This window comes from Dermochelys coriacea, chromosome 18 (genome assembly GCF_009764565.3).
Source record: "Dermochelys coriacea isolate rDerCor1 chromosome 18, rDerCor1.pri.v4, whole genome shotgun sequence".
Classification (NCBI taxonomy): Eukaryota; Metazoa; Chordata; order Testudines; family Dermochelyidae; genus Dermochelys; species Dermochelys coriacea.
The window spans coordinates 13,383,264-13,398,817 of NC_050085.1; the positions used below are offsets into that span (position 1 = coordinate 13,383,264).

A 15,554-nucleotide genomic window follows, 5' to 3' on the forward strand; every position below is an offset into this window, starting at 1 on the left:
TAGCGACATCCAATAGTCCAGGTTTTTAATCCAACCAGCACTTACTAGTTTGTTTTTAAAATGTACATTGCTTAATATTGCATATGAAATGCTTAGAGGTCCTAATTCATACTAAAGTCTAGGGCACATGGGAATTCTATATGCAACGCAAACCAGTGGATTTTAATAAACACAACTATTTGCTAGTTGGAACCAAGACCTGGATGAGAGACTGCTGAATTTGAATTAATTTGCAAACTGGATACAATTAACTTAGGCTTGAATAGAGACTGGGAATGGATGAGTCATTACACAAAGTAAAACTATTTCCCCATGGTATTTCTCCCTCCCACCCCACCCCCCACTGTTCCTCTGATATTCTTGTTAACTGCTGGAATTAGCCTACCTTGCTTGTCACCATGAAAGGTTTTCCTCCTTTCCCCCCCCTGCTGTTGGTGATGGCTTATCTTAAGTGATCACTCTCCTTACAGTGTGTATGATAAACCCATTGTTTCATGTTCTCTGTGTGTGTATATCCATCTCCCCTCTGTATTTTCCACCAAATGTATCCGATGAAGTGAGCTGTAGCTCACGAAAGCTTATGCTCTAATAAATTTGTTAGTCTCTAAGGTGCCACAAGTACTCCTTTTCTTTTTGCGAATAGAGACTAACACGGCTGCTACTCTAAGACCTGGATGGTTGGAGATCTCTGAGGACATGAATTTGTCCAGTGGGGTGTACATTTTTTGAACTGTATTTGGCAGAACCTGCAAGCTTTTGATCAAGTCCTGCTCATTTTTTGGGCAAACTCGTATTTTTTTGACCATCAAGTAGTCACACGCACACAAAAAAACCCATGTAGCCTCCTCTCTTCTCATGAGCCTGTTGTCTCCATGGCTACCACAGAACACAAGCTTGGAAAACGGTTTTCCAATCTCCAAGGAGGTCCCGGCTGTATTATTGTGTCTTGCAGAGCCTGAGTAAAAATGTTTTAAACCTTTATATATTTACTCAAAATGAGTAAGATAAGCTTAGGAATGCGTGTGAGAGTGAGAAAGCATGGTAATGAGCAAGTTTCAGGCCCAATGAGTGAGACTTGACGTGTCTGCTGCTATTTGACATGGAGCCTAATGATAAGTATTAAATCTGATAGGAAAACAAATTACAAATGGAGAAGGGCTAAGTCTGCAGGCCCAGTCTGTTTGTTCCAGTGGGGCATTTCAACACGCACAGGGCTGTGCTGCCTGGCTGTTCAAAGGGGAAGCAGGCCTGATTTTCAGCTAGGCCTTAAGCTTTTAGCACCAACACCTATTTCCAGGTGCAGTTCAGATAATTTGGATATGTAAGTAAATGATTGTGGCTGGAGTTCTAAGTACCATCTTGTCAGGTGCAGTCAGGTACCTCTAGGTGACCTTATTTGTACCCACAATTTGCTGACACAAAAATGGAAGCCTGAAAACCTGTCCTTAAGTGTCAGCCAAAGGGCTGCCTGAAAATTAACCTGAATCCGTCTGTGTGATGCAGACAGTCAGAACTGACTCAACGCTTCTTGGGGAAAGGGAAGAAATGACTGTACAGATTTCCTCCCCACCTCCCCAAAATGCCACTGTCTGACTTTGATTCTCTGACTGTCAATTCTGATCCCATACCCGTTTCACAGCTTGATTTCATAGGAGTTATGCCTGATTTATGCTGTCGTGAGAGCAGAATCAGGCTCATAAAATGTAAGTTGCCAGAATCAACTGTTCCTGCAAAGCATTTCTAAGATCAAAACCCCCTAAAGCCCTGAGAATTTCTATAGAAGTAAGGATTTCTTCCAACAGAGATTGGAGTGATCCTGGCATTAATCTTTCTATTGGCATTGGACCAAATCAGTGAGGTACAAACACAGCTGCAGACAGAAGTGTTTGAAATCTGGTCCCCTCTTGGTGGCACTGTGCTGTCACTTTTACAAGGGGGAGAAATAACCTTTGCTTCTAACAAAATATACCAGAAGCATAAGTGGGAATTGCACAAGTGGTAAATGATCCTCTAGTAACATCAAAGTGTTCTGAAGGAATCAGAGGAAAATTATTCACTGTCACTTATTTAGCACATAGTGGCAGCAAAAGAATACATGAAATGCATGTAAATTTTCTTGTGACATGAAAACAAACTCTGTCCAACATGTGCCCCCCCAATGTGTGTTGATCGCATCATGTGTTTTCCTTTCTTTTACTGCTGTCAGAATGTTATGCTTCCACTTGGAAGAGAGGAGGAAAAATGTTCTTGTGATACGTGGGGCCAGATTCTGCGCATGCACAAATACAGAGTAATGCCATTGGGGCCATTAAGGTGAGAGGAGAATCAAGCCCTGCAATATACCGGGTTTTTGTGTGAACTGTTCTCTCTGTGGTGGAGGAAAGAGTGCAGGTGGGAATGCAGCAGTAGAATTTGTTTTCTTTAATCTTGAACATTTTTCAAGTGTCCACTAAATGCTGGTACTGCAATTTTTGGGTGCCCAACTTGAGATAGTTGGGGCCAGATTTTTGAAAGAGCTCTTCTCCTATTATGGCACCTAAATAAGGGTCTGATTTTCAAAAGTCCCCAGTAGCTGCCATTTATAACACTTATGGACATATTTGCCAAAGGGCACAGCTGCACCCAACCTGCGGAGCACACTTTGAAAAGCTGGCCACTAGGGCCCTGATTTTCAGAAGAGCAGATCATGTTCTTTGAGTTGGGCTCCTCCTCTGATGGGTGCTCCACACCATTCCAAACCAGGCCCAAGTTGTTGAGCTGAGCACCCAGATTTACTGGCACTGATGAAACTCTAGGCATCAGCTTCTTTATTATTTATAAGCCTAATTTGGTTTTAAGGAGCTTTCCAGAGCTGGTTCTTAACTAATTATACTCCTGAGCATTCTATTCGTTCTGAAAACTAATGTGTTGGCGGCCCTTGCAGGAAAGGGCAGTGCGGCATTAGGGCAGTGGAGTGCTTTTTTTGTAATGCATTTACTGGTCTAAATTTTTTTTATAATTCATTTCATGTTTTAAAGTTGTAAAATAAAATCTAAAGCTAGTCTTTGCCATAAGGGTCTAACAGAGCAGATAAAAGTAATTCTATTCAGACATCTGTGCTTAACTATCTTGTTTCAGAGTAGCAGCCGTGTTAGTCTATATTCGCAAAAAGAAAAGGAGTACTTGTGGCACCTTAGAGACTAACAAATTTATTAGAGCATAAGCTATCGCTCACAAAAGCTTATGCTCTAATAAATTTGTTAGTCTCTAAGGTGCCACAAGTACTCGTTAACTATCTTGTGTGTTGCTGCCTTCTGCTGGAAAGAAGCAGAACTGTTCAACAGCATGTTATTGGCTTTATTTGCTGATGGAGACTCTGCTTTAGCTCAAGTACTCCTGTCTTTTTAGAGAAGGAGGATCAGAGTTTCATGCAGATAGCATGTGTAGAAGGTGCCAGGCTGTTTGCATGCTCAGGTTTTATTTTTCAGTTGTTTCCCTTTAGAAGAAAAAATAAATTTTTGACCATGGAAAGAATGGGTGTTTGATGGCAATCAACTGCCACGGGCTTTAGTCTGGCTTAGCCCATAGGTCAACCTAAGTCCAGGAAAGAACATCCTGGAATGGGGTGGGATCTGGGGAGATCACTGTATAGGGGCAGTGGACAGAGATAATCCCATGGTCAGGGGGATGAAATGATCGCTGGGTTGGTGAAAGAGAACCCACATAAGGATGGGGCTGTTCCCACGTGAGGGGTGAGTGGATGCAATGCTGGCATGAGAAGTGTGGAGCCCATGCATAGAGAAGATGGTGAGCACACCACAGAGAAGGGATGAGGAGGCAAGTAATGGATGGAGAGATGGTAGCCCAGCCCCTGTGAATAAATGGAAGAAGATAATGCCACACGTGAGGATGCTGTGTATGGGAGAGATCTGTGCATGTGTTTCTTTTGTCTAAGGGGCAGCAGCTACGTCAATCAGCTTAAACTGCTGACAAATGCTTGAGTCTGAGAGTTGTGTCGGGGCTTAACCCCTGTCAGGTCCCTGCAAACAAAGCAAAGCTGTGAGGGTGACGTTTTGGGGATCACCCAGAGTGGTAAGAGGTTTTGTTACCCCCTGCCCTGTAATCATGGGGGTCTCTATTCTGGGGCTTTGATTCAAATCCCGGAGTCCAGTAGGCAGCCCACAAGCACAAGGTCTCATGTGGACTCCCCCCAGCCTCTTTACTCCTCGGAGGGTGACACCAACAGCCTTTCCGGTCCCAAGTCTCCCCAAAACATCCTCCTGAGTTCATAATTACCAGACAGTTGGACCTTCCCCCTTTGAAAAAAGAAAAGGAGGACTTGTGGCGCCTTAGAGACTAACAAATGTATTTGAGCATAAGCTTTCGTGAACTATAGCTCACTTCATCGGATGCATTCAGTGGATCCCAAAGGTGTGAAAGCAGCCTCGAAGTGATTAGCTCACGGTGGCGTGCACACTCCACAGTCACCTGCTGGGGGGAGGGGGGAATAAACAGGAGGTTTATTTAATAGAAGAACCATAGATCCAAAGATAAAATAGTAAGAAAGAGCAAACCCATACAAGTCACACAGTAGACCGACATAAAGATACCGTTGCAGGCGTTACATTTCTATATTGGATAAAATCCCTTTTCTACTGCAAGTTACCTATTGCTGGGGACTTGGAATGGTACCCCAGAGTACCCCCTCGCTTTAGTGGGGAATCCAGTGTTCACAGACAGGCTCCCATCTACAAGCTGGTCCTTAAGACTTGTCTTCTCTCTTTCCCCGCTGCCCCCATGCTGACTCATGGTTATTCATGGGGGGCAGGAATTCAAGCTAGGATATCTGTGTCTTCCCATTAACTTTAATGGCCTATCATTTGTCTTTCCCTGGGTTGTACAATGTTGGGTGCTTGGGGCTAGTCTCAGCTGGATGTCAGGTGGAGTTGTAGCTGTACTATAGATTATGAGCACAGATTTCTATATACATAAATACATGTCCACAGTCTGTGGACATATTGCATAATAATGACCATTGAATTTAGAACATTAGAAGCATCCAAAAAAGACCTTACTCAGTAGACCTTTATTGAACTTTAATACAATATAAAATCAGTTGGTTTGACTGCTCTGTTTTGGGGTTTAAACCTTCTATTCTCCCCTGGGGTGTCTGGGCCCTGCGTGTCACAAGATGTTGCGTGTTTAATGACTCTAATCCTAAGGAGAAGGAGAAACGGCCAGTTAGCCAAGGTGCTTTAGAAAAATCACACACTGTACAAATGTGCTTCCCCATTTGCTCAGAAAGAGGGGACCGATTCAACCTGCTGTCATTGGCAACTGGGGTCTGACTCCAGCACCACTCCCCCTGAGAGACTCATGGGGGTCTCCCCCCAGGCGATCACGTCCCCCTTCAGCTCACTGCGCCTGCACAAGGCGAGCGCTCGGATGTCGGCGTGGCTGATGACCCAGCTCCACAGACTGACGTGGCTCATCCACCCGAAAAACCCGTTGGAGAAGATCCCCAGGAGCTCATCTCTGTCCTTCCCAAGGACGAGCGTCCCTCCAGCCTGGCTCACGTACCCTCTCTGGAGGTTCTTCTCTCTCCCCACCACTCCGTTGAGCCACAGATGTGCTGCCCCGGAGTGGGAAGCCCATGCCACACAGTAGTGGAGCCACTCCTCAGATCTGTGGTGCAGGGGGAACTCAACAAAGCGGCCCCCTACCCACAGCCCCACAGCCGAGCCCACAGTCACCACCAGCTCGTTGTCTCTTTCCTGGGTGCAATAGGCAAGAATGGTCTGACTGCCTCGATTCTGGGCTTGGATCCAAAAGCACAAGGTGAAGGCCTGGAGCTTCATGTCACGGAGGGGCTGGACAGCCACGTAGCTCATGATGTTTTCAGCGGGAAAGTAGAAAGCTGGGAAAGCACTAGATTTAAGACCTGAAATAACCAAACATCAACCAGCCATTATGTATCTTTAGAGACATGCTCTCCTGCATCTTCAGAGGGCAGGGCAGGTGTGGACATAGCACACAGCTGCACTGGCAAAGCTATGTCAGAGTATTAGCTGGCATCAGCTAGTACTCCTTGTATTATCTTTACTGCCTTGAAAGTGCATGCAGCATTTTACCCCCAATGCTTTAACATGCAAAGGCCCAGCCCAGAAGCCCTGAGAAAGGTGGACTGATACCATCAAAGCTGAGCAAAAAGTGGGAAAGAGCTTTCATTAAAAAATTCCAGAAAAATGTGAACAATATTTGTTCCACAGATTTTGAAAAGGAACCATTTTTTCATTCATTCAATTATTTTTGAAACTTTGTGCAAAAACGTATTTTTTTTATTTAAAAAAAAAAAGGTCAATTTGCAGGGTTTCTTTCTCCCACTCCTTTCATTCCTTCCTCTTTTATAATTTCCCCCCTTCCCTCCCCTTTATTCCTTTTTTCCATTCTGCCAGTAGAAAAGGAAGGGTGGTAAAAAGGGGAAGGAGCCCCAAATGAAAAAGTTTCATTTCCAGGTGTCATTAAAAAAACCTCCAAAACATGTAAAAAGCAAACCATGTTTTTAACGATATTTCATTTTCGAATAAAGGTGGCTTTTTGTTTAAAAAAAATTGTATTTGAAGAATTCCAGCCCCCTCCCATTACAAACATGCCTGACAATAATTCACATGCAAGCAGCTGTAAGTGGTCCAAGAACTGTAGGAGCACAAAAGCCTTTAAGGCTGGATTTGAGGAGGCTGCAGAGAGGGGAGACTGTGGCCAAGAGGATAACACAGAACTATCGGGAATGGACAGGCATAGGAGGTGATACGCTATTGGTTCCTCGCTTTCCTGGGAAACAAAATCCCTCAAAAAATTGGGAAAGAAGGAAGAAAAGAGGAGTTTAACTTTGTAAATTCTGGATGGTAGCATGTAACGGAGCACAGGGGGAGAGGAGAACGTGAAAGACCTTCATTTGGGGCAGAGAACTTTGCAATGGTGTGTCTTTCTCTCTTCAACCCTTAAGATTCCCTCCCCTTGACCCCCGTGAAAGAGTGGTACTTTCCATAAATGATGTTGCTATGATTGGCCTATTCCTCCAATGTTGGTTCAGGGGGCTTCTCTTGGAATAACATCTCATTGCAACAGACCAGCATGCCTGAAGATACCAGTAAATGAGATGAGGTGGGGGGGTCGTATGTGCATATGGGCAGATTTTTGGGGGTGTGAGGTGTATTTCAGGTCCAACGCACCTTTTTCCCCAGGCTATAATAACTATTTCAGGTAGAAATGGGTACAATTTGATGTTGGTGATATGTAGTTCTGTAAATCAAAACCAGGAGCTGTTTGGATCCAGGTCCCAATTAATCTGAACTCCCAAAATTAAGGGTTGTGTGGGGCAGGCAGCTCAGATGACAAGGTCCAGGCGTGGCCCATCTTTCTTGATAGATTTCCAATTGATACAAGACTAGTTTGCTGGTTTTAAATGCCTGACAAATGAGTCTCTTGGGGTTAAAGGGGACATGATTCCTGGAAGCCATGACTTTATGAATGTAGCAGATGCCACCTATATATGCACAAAAGCCGATTTCCATGTAGGGGTATCTGGGAATGAGGAGGTGAGTCTGGAAATTAAATTCATATCCTCCAAAATATGGATCTAATTTGGGAGGAAAGCTGGTCTTGTTGTCACAGCACAGGACAGCAAGTCAGGAGAGCTGGGTTCATTTCTTGGCTCTCTCACTGACTTGTTTTGTGCAAGTCACTTAATTCTCAATGCCTCAGTTTCCTCCATCAGTAAAATGGGGATAATCGTACTCTATTCTGCCACAGCAATGCTCTGAGTTTTAATTATTTTATGTGCTGATCTCTGGAGACACTAGAGTAGGGCAATGGGATGTTAGTGGCTGTCCAACAGCTGCCAAATACAGTTCAAAAAATGTACACCCCACTGGACAAATTCATGTCCTCAGGGATCTCCAACCATCCAGGTCTTGGTTCCAACTAGCAAATAGTTGTGTTTATTAAAATCCACTGGTTTGCGTTGCATATAGAATTCCAACGTGCCCTAGACTTTAGTATGAATTAGGACCTCTAAGCATTTCACATGCAATATTAAGCAATGTACATTTTAAAAACAAACTATTAAGTGCTGGTTGGATTAAAAACCTGGACTATTGGATGTCACTAAGGACCAAAGATGAGAGTCCCTGTCTTAAGCAATGATCTACCACACCACCTGGAAAGTGTCACTCTTTGGGGCTGTCAAACTCATTCTTAAGAACAGCCAACCTGTGGCATCTCTACTATAGGCCACCTAGAAGGGTTACACAACAAGAGCGAGCCAGCCATCCTGACAAGGCCCTCAATGTACTGAGAACGTTTGCAATGCAGAAACCTCTTTCAGCTTGCGCCATAACAGCCACGTGCAGAAGTTTTCATCAAATCAGATTAAGGCAGCTGGCCTTAAATTAAGCTTAATTATGCTACGACTGATGGAAACTCTCCAGTGGAACCATAAAAAGGACCAAATTCTACTCATATGTCCACACAGCACCCGCTGATGCTGATGCATCACGGGCAGAGACATTGTAGGCTCCCTGTTAGGGGGAGATATAGATAGTGACTTCCTGTGCAAGTGAATCTCATGGAAATAGAAGAAAAGGAGTACTTGTGGCACCTTAGAGACTAACAAATTTATTTGAGCATAAGCTTTTGTGAGCTACACCTCACTTCATCGGATGCTGTAGCTCACGAAAGCTTATGCACAAATAAATTTGCTAGTCTCTAAGGTGCCATAAGTACTCCTTTTCTTTTTGCGAATACCCAGACTAACACGGCTGCTACTCTGAAACCATGGAAATAGAAGTGGCTGGAAGTTTCTTACCAGTCAGGCCCACTCCAGCCAGCAGATGCTTCTTCAACTCCTGGAGCTGAGTCTGTATTTGCTCCAGTTTTGAGCTGAGTTCTTCTGGCAGACAGAGTTCTAGATCAGTGAGAGAACAGCAGTCACTGATACACATCGATACATGGTCAGCTGGGATATTTCTCCAGCTTCCAAACACCAGGAGCTTTTGGGGCACCTCCCTTTTAAACTGAGGTCTCTTTCCCCTGTGCAGCACTTGGGGTGGGGAATTGTTTGAGTGGGCGGTTGTTCCTGGCTACATGGCCTCATCTTTGCCGTCTGTTAAGAGAACAGTGGCAAAACTGCCACCATTTGATGAGAATCAACAGGCCAAGTTCTACTCCCATTGACAGCAGTCAACGTCTTACCGCAGACTTCCATGGGATCAAGTGCTTATCTGCACAACAGATGCTTTGCCAGTACGGTATGACTATACTGCTACAGCCACGCTGGCAGAGCCCCCTAGTGGAGATGCAGCGTAAGATGACAGAAGGTGGCATTGGACCAGCACAAATAAACCATTAGCTAAGCCGACACTCTTCTGCTGGCATCGTTGCAGCTACACTGGGGATTTTGTCAGCATAGCTGTGTTGGCTAGGAAGTGCAATTCCTTCTCCGACCCTCCTACTTACCATAGCTATGTCAGCAAAACTTTATAGTGTAGACTAAGCCTATGGGTTGACCCTTCTTGTCTACACCTAGCCTGAGTTTGGCTTGTCACCATTTCTCCCTGGGTGTGTGTCCCTCTCTCCCCTTCTCTCTTTCCTGCTGTTAAACTCCACAAAGCATTCCAGGATATGGTTTGTATGAAAGACACTGAGCAAAGGTGAGTTGTCGAGTGGCCTACAAACCTGGAGAGAGATTTTTAACATGTTAGGTCCCCTGTGTCTGAAATTGTCCCTGTTAGTTTATTGCTTATGTTCTTCCCACTGGGGGTCAAAGGTGCTGGGATAAAGGTCCAAACCTATGCTACAGCAAACACACTGGGTCTTGCACAACAAGTGGTGATGCATCATACAGCTTCCAAATTCTCACAAACCCAGGTATCATTTCCAGGCACCTTCTGTTAAAATAGCATTGGCACTCACTTCAGTTGCATTGACAGACAGTTCATGTTGCAAGGGGCTCAATATGCAAAAAGCTCTCTCTCTCTCTCAAAAAGCCATTGATTGTGGGCACTCAGTTACTGGTGCTGTGATGGCCATGCTTATCCTTGCCTGTGATGAGGAAGGATGTTTTAGTAGGTAAGGCACTAGCCTGGGACTCAGTTTTCTGCTCTGCCACAGACAGACTGTGTGACCTTGGGCAAGTCATTTAGTCTGTGTGCTTCAGCTCCCTGTCTCTAAATTGGGGATAATATTTCCTTAATTCACACAGCGCTTGTGAGGACAAATCTGTTAAAGATTGTGAAGCGCTTGGGTACTACAGTAATAGGAGCCATATAAGTACCTTAGATAGATCATGTTGTTTCTGCTAGTAGATATTAGAGCTGTCATGGCACTTGGACACAATACACCCCTGCACCTTTCCTTACCTATAGTCAGAGGGTACCGTTAACCCCTACTTGAGTGTGAAGGTCTTGGGTTCCCTGCTTAGCTGATTGCAAATGAAACTCACTTCGAATGGTTTCTCATTCCACACCTGCAGGCCTGCGCCCCACCTGGAGCCACCCCTGTGATGCTGTGTTCTACCCCAGGCACCCGGTCCCAGCCCTCCTCTTACCTTTGGCGCCTTTGGCCTTGAAAGATGATTCCACCACTCTGTCATTGAGAGGCTGACCTTGGCGATAGTCATTCCTCAGGGTGTTGTTCTGCCAGTCCAGCAAGGTATTCTCCAGCAGCTTGATCTTTAAGCAACATGGGCTTGTTATGGAGGGGGAAATGGGTGGCTAGCTCTTTGAAAGAAAAAACACCCCTTGCCAGACCGAGAGCGCGGTAGCTGCAGATCAAAAAGGAGTACTTGTGGCACCTTAGAGACTATCAAATTTATTTGAGCATAAGCTTTCGTGAGCTACATTGGAATGCATCCGATGAAGTGAGCTGTAGCTCATGAAAGCTTATGCTCAAATAAATTTGTTAGTTTCTAAGGTGCCACAAGCCCTCCTTTTCTTTTTTGCGAATACAGACTAACATGGCTGCTACTCTGATAGCTGCAGATAGTGTCTCACGAGTCCTTGCAGTGGCAGAGCTAGGTAGGCTAGGTCTACACTGTCGCTGGAAGTGAGCCTCCCCACCCAGCTCAACAGACTCACGCCAGCTTGACTCAAGCTAGCGCGCTATAAAAATCGCCGGGTGGACAGTGCTGCTCTGGTGCAGACTCGGGCTCAGTCCCACGAGGTCAGTTGGGCTTGAGAGTCTGCTCTGCTGCACCTGCTGCAACACACCCATGGCTATTTTTAGTGCACTACCTCATGTGAGTCTGCTTCCCGGGTGGGGAGGCTCATTCCAGCAGCAGTGTGTAGAGGCCCAGAACCAGGGTGTTGCAAGTCAGAACTGAGGGACACACAGGAGTCGAACAGGAGCACGGCACCTGTCAGGCTCAGGGGCAATGGCTGAACTAAGGGGAAGAGGAAGTTGTTCTGACACCTATGCATGTGATGGGGCTATGCATGCAATGCATGTGATGGGGATTTTGCAATGAGTCCTATTATTTTGTTTAACGACAACTGCCAGAGGCCTTTGAACTGTTCCCCCCCCCCCCCGCATTAGAATGCACAGCCCCTTGTTTAGATGCAAATTCACCTCAATCACACACACCCCATTCCTGTCTCTGCTGTGTCTTAAAGAGACGGTTCCACACATTATTTACCCAAGGAAAATAATTCATCATTTAAAGCTCCTTGGCGTTCTCAGTTTATTGATGTTGCTTATGCTGGGTCTCTGCCCTATGCTAAATGCCCTGGCAGATCTAGACAAGAGGAAAGAGTCCCGTCCTTCCTGAAAGGTTCTGATCACTCTTGGGGGTACAGGAGACACCTGTAATCACTCATCAACAGCTCCCCTTTGTGTCCAGAGTGGAGTCATCAGCACAGCTTAATGCCTAGCCTGGAGTCTAGACCAATGTTCGTCTGGCATGCAGACAAAACCTGCACCGGACCCTAGCTGAAATAACGCCTCCATTTACACAAGGCCAATATAAACAAGAGAGTCGCTTTTCTAAAAATAACAATTATTATTCTGTAATTATCTTTAATCTGGTCCCAAGGGCCTGCTGGTGGGTGAGTTCGTTAAGCTCCTGGCTTTGTAATCAGCAAAGACTCAGTCTCAGCAAAAAGAAAAGGAGTACTTGTGGCACCTTAGAGACTAACAAATTTATTAGAGCATAAGCTTTCGTGAGCTACAGCTCACTTCATCGGATGCATCCGATGAAGTGAGCTGTAGCTCACGAAAGCTTATGCTCTAATAAATTTGTTAGTCTCTAAGGTGCCACAAGTACTCCTTTTCTTTTTGCGAATACAGACTAACACGGCTGCTACTCTGAAATCAGTCTCAGCAGTTTTGCTGGTTGGCTCTGTTGGGTTTTGGCCCTGTTGCATTTAACTGAGCAGGGAGTTTTGTTGCTGCTTACCTGACATCAGCTAATCTGTGCTCTGCTTTACAGAGATTTTAACTTAAACCACCATGGCTGCAAGATGTGGCTGCAGCTGCCACTCTTGCACCGCTAGTTTGGCTGGGGGAAAGGCAGAGAGTCGCTCTGGGTGGAGACGCACCTGTTTATGCCAAGGCTGAATTTGGCCTAGAGAGTTTAGAGATTCACTAACCTCAGACTATAAACCCTTTGAATTATCAGTCCTGCTTGTGCTGAGTGTGGATGTCTAAGCAGCAGACGAGAGAATACGAGCCAGCACCCTCTAATTTCAACAGGGACAATCATGGTCGTATAATTAATTACACTTTTATAGTACGTTTCTTTTTGTGCCTTTTTATAAATAATAAATCACAGAAGCTTCTCCGCTACCTTCGATTACAACGATTGTTAGACGTGTTCAGCCAATCACCAATAATTTGCACTACAGCATATCACGTCACTTAGAGTGCTCTACAAATAGATGGATCCTCACGCAGACGCTCTCTCCAACAGTCATGGTCAGTGTTTTCTATACCCATTGGATGGCCTAGGACAGGGGTTCTCCACCAGGGGTACGCAGAGGTCTTCCAGGGGGTACATCAACTAATCTAGATATCAGCCTAGTTTTACAACTATATAGAAAGCACTAGCAAAGTCAGTACAAACTACAATTTCATATAGACAATGACTTGTTTATACAGCTCTACATACTATACACTGAAAGGTAAGTACAATATTTATATTCCATTTGATTTATTTTATAATTATATGATAAAAATGAGAAAGTGAGCATTTTTTCAGTAACAGTGTGGCTGTGACACTTTTGTATTTTTAGGTCTGATTTTGTAAGCAAGTAGCTTTTAAGTGAGGTGAAACTTGGGAGTACGTGAGACAAAACAGACTCCTTAAAGGGGTTCCATTGTCTGGAAAGGTTGAGAGCTGCTAGCGTAGGAAACTGAGGCACAGAGAGGTGAAGGTCATCCAGGGAGTCAGTGGCAGACCAGGGACTGGACCCTTGAAGGCCTGGCAAATATTATTCTCACTACACCCCATGAGGCAGGTAAGTATTGTCACGCTGAGTTACTGTCAGGACCAGGATTAGAATGTGGGCGCTCCTGGCTCCCAGCAGTATGCTCAAATCACTGGACCTCTGTCAAGCAGTGTGACTGGCTGAGCATTCATCACCCTAAATCTGTAAACCAATGATCAGCCACCTGTGTCTGTCATAGAGTCTCACATGTGAGTGCCAGGCAAAGCAATTGGAGCACTGGTCATAGCACTGCAGCATGGCGAACGCACCTAAGGCAATGGCCCAGGACTGCTTGGATCCAGTCCCAGCTTCCTATGCAGCCAGAAAAGGGACAGAGAGGGGTAAACACCTTACTCTTCCCAAGAACACAGGAGAGTGGGAAAGGATGAAAAACATCCCCCTACATCAGGAAAGAGCTACAACTAGTGACTAGAGCAGGGGACTGGGAATCAGGAGGTACCATAGATTAACAGTGTGGTCTTCGGCAAGTTACTTAACTGCTGTGCCTCAGTTTCCCCAGCTGTAAAATGGGATAATGTTATTGACCTGCCTTGCATAAAGGGAAGCTATATTCATTCCTTTCTGTAAAGCACTGTGACTTTCCTGGATGGAAGGCCTTAAAGAAGGACTGAGCACTATTATGTCAAGACATCACTACAACTTCATGCTTCTCTGCGACTTCATTCCTTTATAAAATGCCACATAGACGCACACACCTCCATAGGACCCTGCAACACTGCAAATAATTGCCCCAGCCCCCTCAAAAGCACCAGACAATGGAGAGTGGAGGGATGGAGACAATTAAAGAAAGGCTGCCTGGAAGGAGAAGAGACTGTCACATCTGGCAAGCAGTGGAGGGGGCCTTACCTGTGTTTGTGACAGGATGATGGGAGAGTCAAAAACTGTCCAGATCACACTCTCTGAGCAAGGCGGTGTGGTCAGTGAGCCGTGATACCTGTAGAAGTGTGAGAGGTTTTCGGGCAGCATGGCTCGGACATCCAGTGAACTGAGCTTGGTTGATTGCCCTAAAAAGGCAACAAAACACAGCTATATAATGACCTTGGAGAGGAAAGCAGAGGATTGGTCCTGGCAGGTATGGCCAGAGACTTGACAAATCTCTTCCCAAATTCACCAGGAACTAGGCCAGTGACTGGGCCAAGCAAAGGCAGATGGGCAGGGACTGTCTTTTTGTTACGGCTGTACAAGAGCTGACTGCAAACAGATTTTCTGTCCTGAGAAAAATTCAATAAATGCAAAATGATCGGTTTAGGTTTTTCACCCTTTTCTATTTTTTATACAAAATAAATTTCACAACAAAAATAGTTAAAATGGTTCTGAAAATGTTGAAAAAAGATTTTTTTAAAATAGCTTTTCTCCAATTTTTTTAAATGATATTTCATCAAAATGGCTACACCCTTTCACCCAACCGGTTCAGTTTTGTTGAAAGGACACGTTATGATGGAAACTTGTTTTTATGAAAATTTTCTACCAACTCTAGTCTATAGCACCTAGCATAGTAGGGCTGGAGTCTATATGTCCTACTAGAATAGAGATAAATAACAATAATCATACTTGATAAGCTGATTTAATAGCTCTTTTCCTGCTCTAGGTACTTTGAAAATAAAAATCACTTTATATAAGGGCCAGGTATTATTAAGAAGACTATTTTTTATGATTCTGGACCTTCCAAGGTCCCTATGGAATTTGCCCTACACATAATGCAAGGGTGGGTTTGGTGGATTGAGAACCAGTTTGGTGTTCGCGAGAAAGACCTGATTACACAGGTGAGTTCACCTGTCCATGGGAATCAGCTCAGGAAATCCCAGGGCAGCCCCAAACCAATAGCCCAGCGTATTGTGTTAATACTGGGCTGCTGTAGACTTTTTATTTATTTATTTATTTAGTGAGACTATTTTTTCTGATGTAGCAAGCTCTGGTGGCAGCAGGGAGAGATCCCTCCCTTTAACAGGTTGCCATGGCTTGCTTAAGAATGGAAGGATGATTCTGCAATCAGCACCACTGTTTCCTGAATGTGTCGGGAAGGAGAGAAGCTGCAGTGGTGTGCAGCGGGATATGGCTGAAGTAACCGAGTTA

The 15,554-nt window shown here is 44.9% G+C and overlaps 1 protein-coding gene across 1 annotated transcript in view; it reads right to left on the reverse strand.

Moving 5' to 3' along the window:
- Nucleotides 1-4,325: 4,325 nt before the first annotated feature.
- The window catches only part of CA6 (carbonic anhydrase 6), a 43,724-nt gene continuing 32,495 nt past the window's right edge, over nt 4,326-15,554 (reverse strand). The window contains exons 7-10 of the mRNA XM_038376915.2: nt 14,328-14,485; nt 10,586-10,709; nt 8,846-8,944; nt 4,326-5,920 (exon numbers count right to left, since the gene is read on the reverse strand). Of these exons, the coding sequence (XP_038232843.2) occupies nt 5,307-5,920; nt 8,846-8,944; nt 10,586-10,709; nt 14,328-14,485 (995 nt within the window). The 3' untranslated portion in view covers nt 4,326-5,306. The remainder of the gene's footprint in view (nt 5,921-8,845; nt 8,945-10,585; nt 10,710-14,327; nt 14,486-15,554) is intronic.